This window comes from Anthonomus grandis, chromosome 20 (genome assembly GCF_022605725.1).
Source record: "Anthonomus grandis grandis chromosome 20, icAntGran1.3, whole genome shotgun sequence".
Classification (NCBI taxonomy): Eukaryota; Metazoa; Arthropoda; class Insecta; order Coleoptera; family Curculionidae; genus Anthonomus; species Anthonomus grandis.
Window position 1 is genome coordinate 8,176,369 of NC_065565.1, and position 19,991 is coordinate 8,196,359.

The 19,991-nt window shown below is 34.3% G+C and overlaps 2 protein-coding genes across 6 annotated transcripts in view; one reads left to right on the forward strand and one right to left on the reverse strand.

The window, feature by feature from the left end:
• Positions 1-1,379, forward strand: part of LOC126747765 (ethanolamine kinase) — an 18,348-nt gene extending 16,969 nt beyond the window's left edge. For both annotated transcript variants that reach the window (XM_050456560.1, XM_050456561.1), the window contains exons 4-7: positions 34-306; positions 503-732; positions 789-1,017; positions 1,077-1,379. In XM_050456560.1, coding sequence (XP_050312517.1) covers positions 34-306; positions 503-732; positions 789-1,017; positions 1,077-1,167 — 823 coding nt within the window. In that variant the 3' untranslated portion in view covers positions 1,168-1,379. The remainder of the gene's footprint in view (positions 1-33; positions 307-502; positions 733-788; positions 1,018-1,076) is intronic.
• On the reverse strand, positions 1,367-17,847 carry LOC126747764 (putative methyltransferase NSUN7). Of its 4 annotated transcripts, XM_050456557.1 has the most exons (15): positions 17,710-17,847; positions 17,393-17,652; positions 15,000-15,058; positions 14,745-14,929; positions 14,565-14,684; positions 14,305-14,494; positions 14,079-14,254; positions 13,717-14,023; positions 13,514-13,666; positions 13,321-13,467; positions 13,162-13,275; positions 12,927-13,100; positions 9,018-9,196; positions 1,624-1,954; positions 1,367-1,517 (listed from the first exon to the last, which is right to left on the reverse strand). In XM_050456557.1, the coding sequence occupies exons 2-15, from the start codon at positions 17,649-17,651 to the stop codon at positions 1,410-1,412; spliced, it is 2,502 nt and encodes an 833-aa protein (XP_050312514.1). In that variant the 5' UTR covers position 17,652; positions 17,710-17,847; the 3' UTR covers positions 1,367-1,409. The 4 variants fall into 4 exon arrangements, with proteins under 4 accessions (XP_050312514.1, XP_050312515.1, XP_050312513.1 ...); XM_050456558.1 differs by having other exon boundaries at positions 13,610-13,666; positions 17,393-17,764; XM_050456556.1 differs by having other exon boundaries at positions 17,393-17,762.
• Positions 17,848-19,991: the final 2,144 nt, after the last annotated feature.

A 19,991-nucleotide genomic window follows, 5' to 3' on the forward strand; every position in this document is an offset into this window, starting at 1 on the left:
ATAAGTTTAAGCAAAGATTCGTTTTATTTTTAGGAACATTTTGCTCCTAAGCAAAGAGGGGTTGGCACCAAACCTGTACGCCACCTTCGAAAACGGTCTGGCCTACAGATACCAACCGGGACGTACCTTGAACAAAACAACCGTGTACGATCCTAAAATATACCCGTTGGTGGCGCAGAAAATGGCCCAATTGCACAAAGTGAAAGTCGAAGGGGTCTCCGACCCCAAACCCTTCGTCTGGAAGAAACTCAGGGACTTTTTAAATTTGGTACCCGAGACGTTTTCGAGTTCGAAGGTGCAAAAGAGGTAATCGAGCGTCCCGTATCATCATCATTAGTCACTCAGGTTAAATTTAAACGTACATGCACCTTGGGGGCCATCAGACAAATCATTCATCCGTTGCTCGTTTGCCGACCTTGAGCCTGTGTTCGATATACCGGTCGGACAAACTCGGGCCTCGCGTGCACTAACACCGTGTGCCGAACGTTAATTTTCGTTTTAGATTCGAGGCCCTGCGTCTACCCTCGCAGACGGACCTAAATCAGGAAATAATCGAATTGCAGAGGGCTTTGGAAAAACCCGATATACCGATCGTGTTTTGTCACAACGACTTACTGCTCGCCAACGTGATTTACACGGAAAGCGACCACAAAGTGACGTTTATCGATTACGAATATGCGGCGTTTAATTATCAGGCCTTCGATGTTGCTAATCACTTTGCCGAGTTTGTTGGTAATTAATTGAATTTTTTTAAAAATATTTGGAAGTTAATGTCCCGTCCTTATTAGGGATGGAGTTGTCTGAGGTGAATTACGAAGTCGATTTTCCCTCAGAGGACTTCCGGAAAAATTGGATAAGGATATACTTGGAAGAGTTCAACAAGAGGCCACCCCTAGAAGGCGAAATTGAGGATTTACATCGAAATGTTTTAAAGTTTGTGTTGGTTACTTACGTGTTTTGGGGCATATGGGCCCTGATTCAAGCGGAACATTCTAATATTGAATTTGATTATTTATTGTAAGTATTATAGGTTGTAAAACCCCCTTACAGTGATAAAGCATAAATGTTTGTTTCAGGTTAGCAAAACTCCGATTAGACGAATATTTTTCAAAGAAGACGGAATATTTAGGCCTAGACAAACCCATTGGGACCAACGACCCTTCATAGATAAATCAGTCATTTTTATACCATAAATAACTTAAGGGGGCAAATAAACCGTACCACCCTATTAATTAATATGTCCTGATCACGTTAATTTTTATATAATTTTAATTAAATCCAGCAAAAGAAGAAGAGAATGCAAGCGAGCGCACTCCAGACCCAAGTTTGCCCTACCGGTATACCAATCAATTATAAAATAAAACTGTTTGATCCATAAATGTTTTATTGGCCACACAATACAATTATTATTATTCAAGTAAATGGTTCCTTCTGTTGAACCGTTCGCAAGGCGACGGTACCGGCTTAACGAGGTTGCTTATGTTACTGGATCTGCTGCCTGACGGGTTCTCTATTGGCTGCAATATTAATTAAATATACAAAAATTAAACAAGCCTCTTTATCTTTGCCGCACTGGAGATCTGACTTAGCCCGACCGGTATAAGTATGTAGTAGTCAAAGTACCTCCTTTCTGGTTTTCAGTATGAAGCTTAAGGTTGGGGAGCAGATGCGTTGCAGAACGCTCCTCTTGAACTTCCTCTTGTCTTTCTTCCTTTTGTTTTTCTCGACGGAGGGGTTGCTCGAGTGTTTCGGTTCTTGTGCGCTGACGTTTTTGGGGGTTAGCACCTTATCGTCCGATTGCTTGGTCTTCTTGGTTCCGGTGATCTTTTTACTTGTATGGGAGGGTGGGTTCTGATTCGTTTTGGACTTTAACAGGACGGAAGGGGCGTGGAAATTGTACAAATTAGGTTTGAAGTCCGGAGATACGAATTGTCTTATGTGGGCACTGGTTAATCTAAAAGAAATATAAGTATGGTTTTATCCAATTTTCTGGAAAACTGTTGGACCTAAAAAGTATTTTTTTGTTTCATATGATGCGCATTGAAATTCCAAACAACTTTTGTCTTAACAGTTTTTTTGTACAACGAGTAGTTTTCCAGAAAAAAAATAAAAACCGAAATTATGACCCCTTTGGAACTTTTGAGGGACGCTTTGAAAATCGGGTATAACTTTTTCCAGGTACGTTTTTCAAAAAAGTTTTATAAGACTTTTTTGAAGGTTTTTAAGTGATTTATCGATTTACCAAAAAAAATTAATTTTTGACAATAAATTTTTTTTTCGAAATTTTCATCCAAAAAATTTTCAATTTTTCAAAAATTCGCCATAACTTCTTTATTTTTTGATTTACGGCTAAAAGTGATTCTACATAATTTGTTCTATTTTTGATTGGGAATTTAATGCTAAAAGAAAATTTTCTAGATTCCCAATAGTTTTCGAGAAAATGAAGAAAAACTGTTTAGAGGTTTTTCCCAATTTTCTGGAAAACTGTTGAACCTAAAAATTATTTTTTTATTTCATATGATGCGCATTGAAATTCCAAACAACTTTTGTCTTAACGATTTTTTTGTACAACGAGTAGTTTTCCAGAAAAAAAATAAAAACCGAAATTATGAACATTTTTCCAGGGGTACCCCTTTGGAATTTCTGAGAGAGACTTTTTTGGGTATAACTTTTTTCTGGTACATTTTCCAAAAAAGTTTTATTAGACTTTTTTGAAGCTTTTTGACAAATTTATCGATTTACAAAAAAAAAAAAATTTTTTTGGAAAAAAAAATTTTTACAATTTTTCATCCAAAAATTTTCTAATTTTTCAAAAATTGCTCATAACTCCTTTATTTTTTAATTTACGGCTAAAAGTGATTCTACATAATTTGTTCTATTTTTGATTGGGAATTTAACGGTAAAAGAAAATTTTCTAGATTCCCAATAGGTTTCCAGAAAATAAAGAAAAATTGTTTAGAGGTTTTTCCCAATTTTCTGAAAAACTGTTGAACCTAAAAATTATTTTTTTGTTTCATATGATGCGCATTGAAATTCCAAACAACTTTTGTTTAAACAATTTTTTTGTACGACCAGTAGTTTTCCAGAAAAAAAATAAAAACCATAATTATGAACATTTTTCCATGGGTACCCCTTTGGAATTTCTGAGAGAGACTTTTTTGGGTATAACTTTTTTCTGGTACATTTTCCAAAAAAGTTTTATTAGACTTTTTTGAAGCTTTTTGACAGATTTATCGATTTACAAAAAAAAAATTAATTTTTTGGAAAAAAAAAAATTTAACATTTTTTCATCCAAAAATTTTCTAATTTTTCAAAAATTGCTCATAACTCCTTTATTTTTTAATTTACGGCTAAAAGTGATTCTACATAATTTATTCTATTTTTGATTGGGAATTTAATGGTAAAAGAAAATTTTCTAGATTCCCAATAGTTTTCCAGAAAATGAAGAAAAACTGTTTAGAGGTTTTTCCCAATTTTCTGGAAAACTGTTGGACCTAAAAAGTATTTTTTTGTTTCATATGATGCGCATTGAAATTCCAAACAACTTTTGTTTAAACAATTTTTTTGTACGACCAGTAGTTTTCCAGAAAAAAAATAAAAACCATAATTATGAACATTTTTCCAGGGGTACCCCTTTGGAATTTCTGAGGGAGACTTTTTTGGATATAACTTTTTTCTGGTACATTTCCAAAAAAGTTTTATTAGACTTTTTTGAAGGTTTTTAGGTGATTTATCGATTTACCAAAAAAAATAAAAAAATTTGACAATACATTTTTTTTTCGAAATTTTCACCCAAAAAATTATTAATTTTTCAAAAATTCGCCATAACTTCTTTATTTTTTGATTTACGGCTAAAAGTGATTCTACATAATTTGTTCTATTTTTAATTGGGAATTTAATGGTAAAAGAAAATTTTCCATATTTCCAATAGTTTTCGAGAAAATGAAGAAAAACTTTTTAGAGGTTTTTCCCAATTTTCTGGAAAACTGTTGGACCTAAAAAGTATTTTTTTGTTTCATATGATGCGCATTGAAACTCCAAACAACTTTTGTTTAAATAATTTTTTTGTACAACGAGTAGTTTTCCAGAAAAAAAAAAAAACCATAATTATGAACATTTTTCCAGGGGTACCCCTTTGGAATTTCTGAGGGAGACTTTTTTGGATATAACTTTTTTCTGGTACATTTCCAAAAAAGTTTTATTAGACTTTTTTGAAGGTTTTTAGGTGATTTATCGATTTACCAAAAAAAATAAAAAAATTTGACAATACATTTTTTTTTCGAAATTTTCACCCAAAAAATTATTAATTTTTCAAAAATTCGCCATAACTTCTTTATTTTTTGATTTACGGCTAAAAGTGATTCTACATAATTTGTTCTATTTTTAATTGGGAATTTAATGGTAAAAGAAAATTTTCCATATTTCCAATAGTTTTCGAGAAAATGAAGAAAAACTTTTTAGAGGTTTTTCCCAATTTTCTGGAAAACTGTTGGACCTAAAAAGTATTTTTTTGTTTCATATGATGCGCATTGAAACTCCAAACAACTTTTGTTTAAATAATTTTTTTGTACAACGAGTAGTTTTCCAGAAAAAAAAAAAAACCATAATTATGAACATTTTTCCAGGAGTACCCCTTTGGAATTTTTGAGGGAGACTTTTTTCGGTATAACTTTTTTCTGGTACATTTTTCAAAAAAGTTTTATAAGACTTTTTTGAAGGTTTTAAGGTGATTTATCGATTTACCAAAAAAAAAATTAATTTTTTACAAAAATTTTTTTTTCCAAAATTTCCCCCAAAAAATTTTTAATTTTTCAAAAAATCCCCATAACTTCTTTATTTTTCGATTTACGGCTAAAAGTGATTCTATATAATTTATTCTATTTTTGATTGGGAATTTAATGGTAAAAGAAAATTTTCTAGATTCCCAATAGTTTTCGAAAAAATGAAGAAAAACTGTTTAGAGGTTTTTCCCAATTTTCTGGAAAACTGTTGGACCTAAAAATAATTTTTTTGTTTCATATGATGCGCATTGAAATTCCAAACAACTTTTGTTTAAACAATTTTTTTGTACAACGCGTAGTTTTCCAGAAAAAAAATAAAAACGGAAATTATGACCCCTTTGGAACTTTTGAGGGACGCTTTGGAAATCGGGTATAACTTTTTCCAGGTACATTTTTCAAAAAAGTTTTATAAGACTTTTTTGAAGGTTTTTAGGTGATTTATCGATTTACCAAAAAAAAATTAATTTTTGGCAATAAATTTTTTTTTCGAAATTTTCACCCAAAAAATTTTCAATTTTTCAAAAATTCGCCATAACTTCTTTATTTTTTGATTTAGGGCTAAAAGTGATTCTACATAATTTGTTCTATTTTTGATTGGGAATTTAATGGTAAAAGAAAATTTTCTAGATTCCCAATAGTTTTCCAGAAAATGAAGAAAAACTGTTCAAAGGTTTTTCCCAATTTTCTGGAAAACTGTTAAACCAAAAAATATTTTTTCAGTGTCATAAGATGCGCATTGAAATTTCAAACAACTTTTGTTTAAACAATTTTTTTCTCCAGTCAATAGTTTTCCAGAAAAAAAATAAAAAACAAAATTATGGACATTTTTCCATGGGTACCCCTTTGGAATTTTTACGAAAACCTGGAATTCCTTAAAGCACTTCAGATCAGTTAATCTCTTGAACCTATTGTCCTTGGGGGATTAGATCGTCATTTATTTCGTACAGGCAATCGAGCGTGAGAGAGAGAACAGATACTAGATCAACTGCCTGGAATAAATAAAAAATTTCTTCCAAGCATTTGAGAGAGAGAGAGAGAGAGAGAGAGAGAGAGAGAGAGAGAGAGAGGTGAAAATAAACAATAAAAACGTGTTTCCAAGCTCTCTTTCTCCGCGACCTTGGCAAGGTCAAATGCTACATATTTCCTCAAGGTCAACTGTCGAAATAATGCGTAACATCATAGGAGGGCAGTCGATCAGACGATCAGGGGAGGCGGTTTGCCTTTGTGAGGGTCCATTCGGAGTGTCAAGGTCATTCATCGATCAAATTAGGATCCAAGGATGATTGAAGGTCATACTACATAAGCCTGAAGTGTCTCGAAGCTAAACATCAATTGATTTTTTACTCTATAGGCTTTAGATCAGTTGATTTCTTGAGCCTATCGGGATTAGATCGACGGTTATTTCGTCCGGTCAATTGAGCATGAGAGAGAGAGAGAGAGAGAGAGAGACAGATAGAACTAAAGTGTCTTAAACCGTTGTACCCTGTGACTCAATCAGCTGCCTGGAATTAATTAGAAATTTCTTCCAGGCAGTTGAGAGAGAGACAAAAAAGTGTTTCCAAGGTGATTTCAAGGTTCTGTTACTCGGTGACCTTGGCAAGGTCAAACGCTACAATTTCCTCAAGGGCGAAAGGTGGCAGTCGATCAGACGATCAGGGGAGGCGGTTTGCCTTTGTAAGGGAAACTGGGAAATTATTTATTAGAATGCGATCAAGATCCAAAGCTTCTCATTTTCTTTTTTTTTTTGACAATTATTGTTGACGTTTGGACAAACCGTAATTGACCACAACACCATGACAGTGTCTTCATATATAGAAGAAGTTCCTCCACAGCTGTAAGAATGCGTAGCATCAAAGGAGGCGACAGTGGACGACGATCAGGGGAGGCGGTTTGCCTTTGTGTGGGTCAATTCGGAGTTTCAAAGTCATTCATCGGTCAAATTAGGATCCAAGGACGATTGAAGGTCATACTTAAACCTGGACTTTCTTGACTCGAACAACTGCCTGGAATTAATTAAAAATTTATTCCAGGCAGTTGTGAGAGAGAGAGAGAGAGAGGAAGATAATAAGCGATAAAAACGGGTTTCTAAGGTGATCTTAAAGTTGTTTCTCGGTGACCTTGGCAAGGTCAAACGCTACAATTTCCTCAAGGTCGAAAGGGGGCAGTCGATCAGACGATCAGGGGAGGCGGTTTGCCTTTGTAAGGGTCAAATCGGAGTTTCAAGGTCATTCGTCGGTCCAATAGGAGAAGTTCTTATGCCAAATTGGAAAAATTCATTCAAAATTCAAGGACGTTTGAAGGTTATACTAATAATAATAATAAATGACCGTTTAGGAAATTGTGCTTCAACTGCCTGGATAACTGAAATCATTAGTCCTCTTTATTTTCTTCCTGGTTGTATGGTTATAGGGTCCCGTTAACGAATGACATCATTTGAGTATAACTTTTTACCTGGACATTTTTCAAAAAAATGTTATTAGACTTTTTTGAAGGTTTTTAGGTGATTTAAGGATTTACCAAAAAAAAATTTAATTTTAAAAAAAAAAAATTTTTTTAAATTTTCACCCAAATTTTTCAAAAATCTCCCATAACTGCTTTATTTTTCGATTTACGGCCAAAAGTTATTCTTTATGATTTGTTCTATTCTTGATCAGGAATCTGAGGCAAAAAGAAAATTTTCAATATTTGCATTGGTTTTTGAGGAAATTAGGAAAAACTGTTAAGAGGTTTTCCTCAATTTTCCGGAAAACTGTTGGTTTTAAAATTTATTTTTTTATTGCATCTGATGCGCATTGAAATTCCAAACAACTTTTGTTTAAACAGTTTTTTTCTCCAACCAATAGTTTTCCAGAAAAAAAATAAAAACGAAAATCAAGAACATTTTTCCAGGGGTACCCCAATGGAATTTTTGAGGGACACTTTGGAAAATTGATATAACTTTTTTCAGGTACATTTTTCAAAAAAGTTTTATAAGACTTTTTTGAAGCCTTTTGAGCAATTTATCAATTTCAAAAAAAAAAAAATTTTTTCCCAAAAAATTTTTTTTTAAATCTTTGACTCGAAAAATTTTCCATTTTTTCAAAAAACCTCTTATAGCTCCTTTATTTATCAATTTTGGCCAAAAGGTTATTCTATATAATTTGTTCTATTTTTGAATAGAAATCGAATGCTGAAAGAAAATTTTCAATATTCCCAATAGTTTTCGAGAAAATGAAGAAAAACTGTTTTATGGTTTTTCCCAATTTTCTGGAAAACCATTGAACTTAAAAATTATTTTTTTATTGCATCTGATGCGCATTGACATTCCAAGCAACTTTTGTCATAACAATTTTTTTCTGCAACGAATAGTTTTCCAGAAAAAAAATAAAAACAGAAATTCTGAATATTTTCCCATGGGTTTGGATTTTTTGAGGGAGACTTTTTAGGGAAAATTGGCTATAACTTTTTTCTGGTACATTTTTTTAAAAAGTTTTATTAGACTTTTTTGAAGTATTTTAGGTGATTTATAGATTTGCGAAAAAAAATTTCAATTTTTGAAAAAAAAAAATTTTTACAATTTTTCACCCAAAAACTTTCTATTTTTTCAAAAATCCTCTATAACTCCTTTATTTGTCGATTTACAGCTAAATGTTATTCTTTACGAATTGTTCTATTTTTAATTTAGAATCCAATGCTATAAGAATTTTTTTTATTTTTCCAATAGATTTCGAGAAAATGAGGAAAAACTGTTTAGAGGTTTTTCTCAATTTTCCGGAAAACTGTTGAACTTAAAAATAATTTTCCAATTGCATCTGACGCGCATTGAAAATCCAAACGACTTTTGTTAAAACAATTTTTTTCTCCGACCAATAGTTTTCCAGAAAAAAAATAAAAACGGAAATTAAGAACATTTTCCCAGGGGTACCCCTTTGGAATTTTTGAGGGACATTTTGGAAAATTGATATAACTTTTTTCAGGTAGATTTTTCAAAAAAGTTTTATGAGACTTTTTTGAAGCATTTTAGGTGATTAATCAATTTACCAAAAAAAAATTTAATTTTTTTCAAAAAATTTTTTTTCCAAAAATTTTCAGAAATTCGTTATAACTTCTTTATTTTTTGATTTACGGCTAAAAGTAACTCTACATAATTTGTTCTATTTTTGATTGCGAATTTAATGCTAAAAGAAAATTTCCAATATTCCCAATAGTTTTCTAAAAAATTAGGCAAAACTGTTAAGTGTCCAGATGAACCATTACCTGCCCAATACACTTATCCTGATAGACCTCTCACTATTAAGGCTCTTCGTTTCTTCATAGATCTTCAGAGTATCGTTGCTTGCGTCATTTGTTTTTATGCTCAATTCCTCATCATCCTCCCCCTCCTCCTCCTCGTAATCAGAAGATTCATCTGAGGTTTGCGAAGAACCATCCCTCATCTGAAAACAATCAAGTCAGTTAATACAATCGCAAATAGGACTGTGAGTATTACCTGAATTATTTCAATTGGACATTTAAAATGAAAATACCCAAAAAAAAATAAATAAATTTATTTCTACTCAAATCACCGTCAATAAACAAACAAACAATAAACTACTTGGTACAAAGAGTGCACCACTCGGGCAACTCGACATTAGTAATCGCAACCGGCATCTGAACCTTCACTTGTTTAATTTCCCTGGTCAATCGAAGTTTCGGGAACACCGGGTACTTGGAACCATTATTGCAACCGTTGACGATCTCGTCGATTTTCGGTACCAAATTCGGCTGCGTGACGAAACTGTTGACGATGTTCTTTTGAGTGGGTTGTCGGATCCTTTGACTCGGCACCAGTTTGTGACGCACCAGGTACTTTTTGAGGTCGATTATGTGACGGGTACTCTCGTGCCACCATTTGCGGTACTGCGACGCGGGTACTCGCGACTCCTGCGACTCGAATCGACACCGAGGACACAGTTGAACGTCGTGTTTTACGTGTGAGAGAAAAGTGTGAGTGGGTGCCGCTATTCGCTCGATCTAGAAATGAGGATGAGATGGTTGGGGGCGCGAGTTGAGTGCCGACGACGCAAGCTTGCCCAAGGTGTATATTGTAGTCTTGCAGTATATTTGTTAAGCTGTATAATATACGTATATCGTATACGATTCTGTTTACAAAAGGGAGGATATTAATGATGATAAAACCGGCTGTTATTCATGCGTAATATTTTGGAAAACAGTGATTTTTCAAACGAATTTCTTACTGGTAAAGTATGTGGGGTGGGTGGGGGGGCAACAGTAGGGTTAATGAAAAAAGGTTTTTTTTGCAGAAAATAATTGCCTTAGAGGAACAACTTTGTAATTTACTTAAGGAAATTTAAAAAAAAAATCATTTGATTTGATAAAAAATGTCCATATTCCGAGTAGTTTTCGAGAAAATGAGGTAAAACCGTTTAAAGGTTTTTCCTGATTTTCTGGAAATCTGTTGAACTTAAAAATTAATTTTCTATTGCATCTGATGCGCATTAAGATTCCAAACAACTTTGGCTTAAACAATTTTTTTCTCCAATCAATAGTTTCTCAGAAAAAAAATAAAAACCAAAATTATGACCCCTTTGGAATTTTTGAGGGACACTTTGGAAAATTGGGTATAACTTTTTTTTGGTACATTTTCCAAACAAGTTTTATAAGACTTTTTTGATGTTTTTTGAGTGATTTATCCATTTCCAAAAAAAAAATTAAATTTTTAAAAAAAAAATTTTTTTTTCAATTTTTTATCCAAATTTTTTCCAATTTTTCAAAAATTCTTTATAATTTCTTTATTTTTCGATTTTCGACTAAATGTTATTCTTTATGATTTGTTCTATTTTTGACTAGGAATCCAATTCTGAAAGAAAAATTTCCACTTTCCCAATAGTTTTCCAGAAAATGAGGAAAAACTATTAGAAGGTTTTTGCCAATTTTCTGGAAAACTATTGAATTTAAAAATTATTTTTCTATTGCATCGGATGCGCATTGACATTCCAAACAACTTTTATCTTAACAATTTTTTTCTCCAACTAATAGTTTTCCAGAAAAAAATAAAAACCAAAATTGTGAACATTTTCCTAGGGGTACCCCTTTAGATTTTTTGAGGGCGAAATTTCTGGGAAAATTGGGTATAACTTTTTTTTGGTACATTTTCCAAAAAAGTTTTATAAGACTTTTTTGATGTTCTTTGAGTGATTTATCCATTTCCAAAAAAAAATTGAATTTTTTAAAAATTTTTTTTTTTTCAATTTTTCATCCAAATTTTTTTCAATTTTTTAAAAATTCTTTATAACTTTTTTATTTTTCGATTTTCGACTAAATGTTATTCTTTATGATTTGTTCTATTTTTGACTAGGAATCCAGTGCTAAAAGAAAATTTTCCATTTCTCCAATAGTTTTCCAGAAAATGAGGAAAACCTGTTTAAAGGTTTTTTCCAATTTTCTGGAAAACTGTTAAAGGTAAAATTAATTTTTCTATTGTATTTGATGCGCATTGAAATTCCAAACAACTTTTGTTTAAACAATTTTTTTCTCCAACCAATAGTTTTCCAGAAAAAAAATAAAAACCGAAATTATGAACATTTTCCCAGGGGTACCCCTTTGGATTTTTTGAGGGAGACTTTTTTGGGTATAACTTTTTCCAGGTACATTTTTCAAAAAAGTTTTATAAGACTTTTTTGAACCTTTTTAGATGGTTTATCCATTTCCACAAAAAAAAAAATTTTTAAAAAAAAAAAATTTTTTTCCCCAATATTTGCTCAAAAATTTTGCCATTTTTCAAAAATCTTTCATAACTCCGTTATTTTGAGATTTAGGACTAAATGTTATTCTACATGATTTGTTCTATTTTTAAATAGGATCCCAATGCTGAAAAAAAAATTTCCATTTTCCCAATAGTTTTCCAGAAAATGAGGAAAAACTGTTAGGAGGTTTTTGCCAATTTTCTGGAAAACTATTGAATTTAAAAATTATTTTTTTATTGCATCGGATGCGCATTAACATTCCAAACAACTTTTGTTCAAACAACTTATTTCTCCAACCAATAGTTTTCCAGAAAAAAAATAAAAACCGAATTTATGAACATTTTTCTAGGGGTACCCCTTTGGATTTTTTAAGGAAGGGAAAATCGAGTATAACTTTTTTTGAGTACATTTTTCAAAAAAGTTTTATAAGACTTTTTTGAACCTTTTTAGACGCTTTATCCATTTCCAGGAAAAAAATAATAATTTTTTCAAAATTTTTTTTTGGCGCAAATTTTGCCATTTTTCAAAAATCTTTCATATCTCTTTTATTTTTTGTTTTACGGTTAAATGTTATTCTATATGATTTGTTCCATTTTTGCTCAGGAATTTAATGCTTAAAGAAAATTTTTATTGTTCCTAATAGTTTTCGAAAAAATGAGGAAAAACTGCCTAAAGGTTTTTCCCGATTTTCCGAAAAACTGTTGAACCTAAAATTTATTTTTCTATTGCATCTGATGCGCATTGACAATCCAAACAACTTTTGTTTAAACAATTTTTTTCTCCAACCAACAGTTTTTCAGAAAAAAAATAAAAACCAAAATTATGACCCCTATGGAATTTTTGAGGGACACTTTGGAAAATTGGTATAACTTTTTTTGGGTAAATTTTTCAAAAAAATGTCATAAGACTTTTTTGAACCTTTTTGGACGATTTATCCATTTCCAGGCAAAAAAATATTTTTTTCAAAATTTTTTTTTTTTTGACTTTTTTCCAAAAATTTTGCCGATTTTTAAGAAATACTCATAACTTCTTTATTTTAAGATTTAGGACAAATTATTACTCTAAACGATTTGTTCTATTTTTGATTGCGAATTTAATGGTAAAAGAAAATTTTCCATTTTCCAATTCTACAAACAAAAAAAACGTTTTTCATTAACACAACCCTTACACCCCCCACCCACCCCACACACCTTACCAGTAAGAAATTCTCATGCAAAATCCCCGTTTTTCAAAATGATGAACGCGTGAACCTCCTGCTTAAAATAAGCCTACAGAACAGAACATTTTGACACCCTGTATATTAAAAAAACTAGACTAGTCTAAAGTTTGAAGCCGACGCAAGCTTGCCCAAGGTGTATATTATAGTCTGGCAGTAAAGTCGCTTTATTAGTTCTCCTAAAGTGCGGTGCATATAACTTACCTCAGTCTCCTTTAATTTCTTGCGAGATCTCGGCTTCCGTTCCTGTTTCTCTTGCCTCTTTTTCGCCCCCTTACTAACTTTCGACTTCCCGGTGTTTTGGGATGTGCTACTACCGAACAGCCCGCGATTCTCCGCCATCTGAATCATGTATTTGTCGTCCAACCGAATCACTTCCTGGAAAACAACCGGACGGTTCCCAACTGGATTTCCCCATTTATATATATATAGATCTCACCTTCCTTTGCAACAGGGCTAAGTAGCAGCCTTCTTTTTTAAAATTGATGCAAGGGTTCTCGCTGGGGCACAAACTCGTCAGGTCCGGACTAACGAATATGTCGGTGTCTGGAACCTAAGATATTTTTTTTGGGAGAATATATGCTATAGTGAGTGGTACCTGTAAGCTCTCCAGAACCTTTTCCTTGGAATCGAACATTATTCTCGATATAGATGAGTCCAACGAGGTTCTTTTGCCTAAATCTAAATTGTTGTCGTCCCCGCACTCAGTTGCCAAAGGCCTCTCGTCCAATTTGTCACTGAAATCCTTTCGAAAGATATTAAGTCGGAAAATGTTCGCTCAAAGAGCTTACGTTCTCCAGAGCGAGTTCCGCAGATAGACCCTTACCCAACAGGGTGGCATGCTGCAACTTCGCCAAACGGTTTATATCGCGTAAAGTTTTACTCACCATGTCGCCATTTTCGGCGTCCAGTTCCGAATGGGTTTCGTATAAAACGAATTGAATCTGAAAATCATGTGAATTCCCCCTTAATACTCCTTAATGCTCGCACATACTTGCGGTCGAGACATGGCGAATCTCAACGTCTTCCGCTGCTCCTCGAGTATACTGATCACCCTCTCTTTGGCCTCTTTGGTCTCCTTGGACTCGGTTAGTACCTCGAGCATCGACAGGTCCCCGCCTCGGCTACAGACCAAATCTATTGGATCAGTGACGGCCGAGTAGCTGTTGGGGGGGGTCGCGAACACCGCGACCACTTCCTCCATGTAAGAAGCGTCCGGCGGTGAGTCGATCAGTCGGTCCGAGAATATTCGGATGTTTGTGATTCCGATTTCGGTGAAATAGTGCTCGTACTCTCCTTTCCTATTAAATTGAATTGCATATAGAGTTCTTCTAGTGTTTGAGGTTCCATACTGACCTCTTTCCCGCACTAAACGCCATCAGCTTCTTGATTTTCATGTTATGGGTGAGCAAAGTTGCCAAATAGGCGGTGGTGCGGGGCGAATTCACGTGCGTCTGAATCACGCTGCCCGATAAGCCTAAATCGAGCAGGATTTTCCCGAAGGTGGCGGCACCTCTGCAGAAGGATTTATCCTGGAAACCTTGTTAGACCGGTCAAAGGGCTTAAAATCAGTCCGACTTACTTGCACCACGAGTATGTGCTCTTTAACGAACTCGCTTCGAGCCAGTTTGCCTCTCATCGAGGCGTGGAAGGCCATTATTTGGGGACAGTGACGGTCCCACTTGAATTTGTCCTTTTCCAGTTTGTCCAGGTCGGTGATCATCTTCAGGTTGAAGGACCTTTCGATCTTATCGGTCAGGGCCTTTATGTCGCTGAAATATAAATGATTGACCAACTCGCTCTTGTTTGACGCACTCAAGGCCTGTATACAGAGTAACTCACTTGACTTTCGTGCAATTCACCCAGCACGTCACCGGATTGTTCTTGGCTTGCTCCATTAACTTCTCGCTCTTCAAATGACTGGGCAGTAACTCGTCCAACGAGAGCGCGGTATGTTTTATTCTACAACCAGAGACTACTACTTTTTTTTTGAATGAAATATATATTGGCGGCTCGGCTTGCCTTAATCTAGCCACCGCCGCTGCCAATCGGACCCTTTGGGACCACAGCGCGTTCTCGGCGAAAGACAAACCGACCGAGTCGAACAATCTGGATGCCAAAGTGGCCACCGCGGTTTCGCGCTTTTTGAAGCTCCTATGGTACAAATCGTAGAACAGTAGCCACACGTGATGGGTGGTTTCTGCTAGCTAAAACGGGGGGGGTGCAAAACGTTCAATTGTTTCGACAAACAGTCGAACGTGTTTTGTGGGGGCTTACCTTCGGGTAAGTCTGGAAGAAGGAGACGTCGTTTAGCGCCTGGGTCAAGACATTTTTGTCTAGAAAAAAAAGTGTTTCTTAAAGAAATGACTAAAATCCATTCACTAGAAGTTAAGATAATGGAATTCTTAGTCCAGGAGTGCCTGTGAGGAGGAGAATAATTTGTCTCTCATTGGCAAGTGAATAACTCGGCTTCTAGTAGTCCAAATTTAGAAATTATTGATTTTTGGACTAGTCTGAAGTCTTTTTTAGTCTTTTTTGAAAAAATCACTAAAATCCGTTCACTAGAAGTCAAGATAATGAAATTTTTAGTCCAGGAGTGCCTGTAAGAAGAAAAATACTTTGTCTCTCATTGGCATATCTTGGGTTCTGGTAGTCCAAATTCAGAAATTATTCATTTATGGACTAGTCTGAAGTCTTTTTTAGTCTTTTTTGAAAAAATCAATAAAATCCGTTGACTACAAGTCAAGATAATGGAATTCTTAGTCCAGGAGTGCCTGTAAGGAGGAAAATAATTTGTCTCTTATTGGTAAGTGAATATCTCGGGTTCTAGTAGTCCAAATTAAGAAATTATTGATTTGTGGACTAGCCTGAAGTCTTTTTTAGTCTTTTTTGAAAAATTCACTAAAATCCATTCACTAGAAGTCAAGATAATGAAAATCTTAGTTTAGGAGTGCCTGTAAGGAACAAAATACTTTGTCTCTCATTGGCAAGTGAATATCTTGGCTTCTAGTCGTCCAAATTTAGAAATTCTTAATTTGTGGACTAGTCTGAAGTCTTTTTTAGTCTTTTTTGAAAAAATCACTAAAATCTGTTGACTAGAAGTCAAGATAATGAAATTCGTAGTCCAGGAGTGCCTGTAAAGAACAAAATAATTTGTCTCTTATTGGCAATTGAATATCTTAGGTTCTAATAGTCCAAATTTAGAAATTATTGATTTGTGGACTAATCTGAAGTCTTTTTTAGTCTTTTTTGAGAAAATCAGTAAAATCCGTTCACTAGAAGTCAAGATAATGGAATTTTTAGTCCAGGAGTGCCTGTAAGGAGGAAAATAATTTGTCTCTTATTGACAAGTGAATATCTCCGGTTCTAGTAGTCCAAATTTAGAAATTATTGATTTATAGACTAGTCTGAAGTCTTTTTTAGTCTTTTTTGAACAAATCACTAAAATCCGTTTACTAGAAGTCAAGATAATGGAATTCTTAGTCCAGGAGTGCCTGTAAGGAAGAAAATAATTTGTCTCTCATTGGCAAGTGAATATCTCCGGTTCTATTAGTCCAAATTTAGAAATTCTTGATTTGTGGACTAGTCTGAAGTCTTTTTTAGTCTTTTTTGAAAAAATCACTAAAATTCGTTGACTAGAAGTCAAGATAATGGAATTCTTAGTCCAGGAGTGCCTGTAAGGAAGAAAATTATTTGTCTCTTATTGGCAAGTGAATATCTCGGGTTCTAGTAGTCTAAATTTGAAAATTATTGATTTATGGACTAGTCTGAAGTCTTTTTTAGTCTTTTTTAAAAAAATCACTAAAATCCGTTGACTAGAAGTCAAGATAATGGAATTCTTAATCCAGGAGTGCCTGTAAGGAAGAAAATATTTTGTCTCTCATTGGCAAGTGAATATCTCGGGTTCTAGTAGTCCAAATTTGGAAATTATTGATTTATGGACTAGTTAGAAGTTTTTTTTAGTCTTTTTTGAAAAAATCACTAAAATCCGTTGACTAGAAGTCAAGATAATGGAATTCTTAGTCCAGGAGTGCCTGTAAGGAAGAAAATATTTTGTCTCTTATTGGCAAGTGAATATCTCGAGTTCAAGTAGTCCAAATTTAGAAATTATTGATTTGTAGACTAGTCTGAAGTCTTTTTTAGTCTTTTTTGAAAAAATCACTAAAATCCGTTGACTAGAAGTCAAGATAATGACAATCTTAGTCCAGGAGTGCCTGTAAGAAGGAAAATAATTTGTCTCTCATTGGGAAGTGAATATCTTAGATTCTGGTAGTCCAAATTTAGAAATTCTTGATTTATTGAGTAGTCTTAAGTCTTTTTTAGTCTTTTTTAAAAAAATCACGAAAATCGGTTGACTAGAAGTCAAGATAATGACAGTCTTAGTCCAGGAGTGCCTGTAAGGAGGAAAATAATTTGTCTCTTATTGGAAAGTGAATATCTTGGGTTCTAATCGTCTAAATTTAGAAATTCTTGATTTTTAGACTAGTCTGAAGTCTTTTTTAGTCTTTTTTGAAAAAATCACTAAAATCCGTTCACTAGGAGTCAAGATAATGAAATTCTTAGTACAGGAGTGCCTGTAAGGAACAAAATAATTTGTCTCTTGACTAGAAGTCAAGGTATATTTATTAAACGATAGAATCTACGTATATCATATACTATTCTGTACTTACATCGAAACACGTCATAAATTAACGAATAAACTCTGCGCATCTCTTGCTCGTCATCAAAATTGACCGCTAAAGGGGGACTGGATAGTAGGCAACCGGCTTTTGAGATGTCTCCAACGGTCCAGGTGATCGGTGCCAAGTAAATCCTCTTTTTCTTCACCCCAGCGGGTCTGGGTTCCGGAGTACAAGCAGGGGTCAAGTTCTTCGGCAAAATGTTCCATTCGTGGATCTTCGTTTCTTTCGGTTCTTCTTCCAGTACCATCCTGAAACATTTCGGGCCCATTGAGCATTTGGGAGTCAAGGATTTACGTTTTACGTACGTTCAGCTTTAAGGCAAACTTAAAATTTTATTTTGACGATTAAATTTGTGACATTGACATATGTAAATCCCTTGTCAAAATGACGACGCTTTCAAGAACATCGTCTGAATAGAAAAATTCTCGTATGTCCGTGCTATTATGATACAGAACCGTTTTCGTTCCTCGTAAGGAATATGTTCGAGTCGAATATAGGTGACACGATAGCGGAACCAGCGGAGGAAGAACCCGTAAAGAAGAAAAATGCCCATTGGTTTCTCTCTTTCATCAAAATCTTCAAGCGGTATAAGACGGAACTGTTCGGAGCCGGCGACTCGGAAATTAAAACCCAAAGGATGCTCGACTATACGGTGAAACCAAGTAACCGGTTCGTTTTAGCCAAGTTCACCGATGGCACCTTCAGACCCGCGTGCTTAGCAGGTCGCAACAAGAAGAAACAAACGTTTATCGTGAGCTTCTATCACGTGAAGAAGTGCGTGTACGTAAAACCTTGTGACGTAATCTTTCGTCACGGAAATCTGCTCAATCTGAAAGTGAGTTTCATGTCTCACGGGGTGCCAGTGAGCGGAAGGGTCTTCGGGAACAACTCCCCAGCCAACAAAGGGTTTCCCACCATTTTCTTCGTCAGAATTAAACAGAAATGGCATAAGGTGCCATTCAAATCGATATTCTTGACGAGCAAACAAGTGAGCAGCATCGCATTTGAAATCCCAGCGTTTGCGAACAAAAAGAAGGAAACTAGGAAACCGGAAGAGGATGTAGAGATGGACCGTCAGTTCCGGTTAACCGAAGACATTCCGGAAGTGGCCAGTTTGACCAGTTGCGTCGGCGACATGGATTGTGACGTTGAAATGACTCAGTGAAATCGTTTGTTTTGTCAATATGTTTGTTGTGAAAATTTGCGGTTCCACTTGTGGTGGTTCTCGTATGTACTCGCGCTCTTGTTTCCGTCGCAGTCGCTCCGTAAATTAAATAAAGAGGTCAAAATTAATTTTGTTGGTTATTAATGACAATATGGTGAAGGATCTCTCAAACCTTGCCTTCGGGCGCCATCTATACGACGCCTACGTAAGTTACGTTAGTATAGCGAGGCCGCCTAATGGTCACTAGAAGAACGTTGGAACGTTGGAACATTGACTAGAAGTGAAGATAATAAAATTTTTAGTCCAGGAGTGCCTGTAAGGAAGAAAATAATTTGTCTCTTATTGGCAAGTGAATATCTCGGGTTCTAGTAGTCCAAATTTAGAAATTATTGATTTGTGGACTAGTCTGAAGTCTTCTTTAGTTCTTTTTGAAAAAATCACTAAAATCCGTTGACTAGAATCAAGATAATGGAATTCTTAGTCCAGGAGTACCTGTAAGAAAAAAAATAATTTGTCTCTTATTGGCAAGTGAATATCTCGGGTTCTAGTAGTCCAAATTTAAGAATTATTGATTTATAGACTAGTCTGAAGACTATTTTAGTGTTTTTTGAAAAAATCACTAAAATCCGTTGACTAGAAGTCAAGATAATTAAAATCTTAGTCCAGGAGTGCCTGTAAGAAAGAAAATAATTTGTCTCTTATTGGCAAGTGAATATCTCGGGTTCTAGTAGTCCAAATTGGGAAATTATTGATTTATAGACTAGTCTGAAGTCTTTTTTAGTCATTTTTGAAAAAAATCACTAAAATCCGTTCACTAGAAGTCAAGATAATGAAATTCTTAGTCCAGGAGTGCCTGTAAGGGACAAAATAATTTGTCTCTCATTGGCAAGTCAATATCTTGGGTTCTAGTCGTCCAAATTTAGAAATTCTTGATTTGTGGACTAGTCTGAAGTCCTTTTTAGTCTTTTTTGAAAAAATCTTTAAAATCCATTCATTAGAAGTCAAGATAATGAAAATCTTAGTTCAGGAGTGCCTGTAAGAAAGAAAATAATTTGTCTCTTATTGGCAAGTGAATATCTCGGGTTCTAGTAGTCCAAATTGGGAAATTATTGATTTATAGACTAGTCTGAAGTCTTCTTTAGTCCTTTTTGAAAAATCACTAAAATCCGTTGACTATAAGTCAAGATAATGGAGTTCTTAGTCCAGAAGTGCCTGTAAGAAAAAGTTAATTTGTCTCTTATTGGCAAGTGAATATCTCGAGTTCTAATAGTCCAAATTTAGAAATTATTGATTTATGGACTAGTCTGAAGTCTTTTTTAGTCTTTTTTGAAAAAATCACTAAAATCCATTCACTAAAAGTCAAGATAATGGAATTCTTAGTCCAGGAGTGCCTGTAAGAAAAAAAATAATTTGTCTCTTAGT

Excerpts from the sequence above, each read along its gene's own strand:
- LOC126747764 (XM_050456556.1), bottom strand. The coding sequence starts at position 17,672 with ATGGGCCCGAAATGTTTCAGGATGGTACTGGAAGAAGAACCGAAAGAA. Across the intron at positions 14,930-14,999 it reads TCTTCCAGACTTACCCGAAG|CTAGCAGAAACCACCCATCA; the intron begins GTAAGCCCCCAC and ends CCCCCGTTTTAG. Across the intron at positions 1,518-1,623 it reads TACTGAAAACCAGAAAGGAG|CCAATAGAGAACCCGTCAGG; the intron begins GTACTTTGACTA and ends TTAATATTGCAG.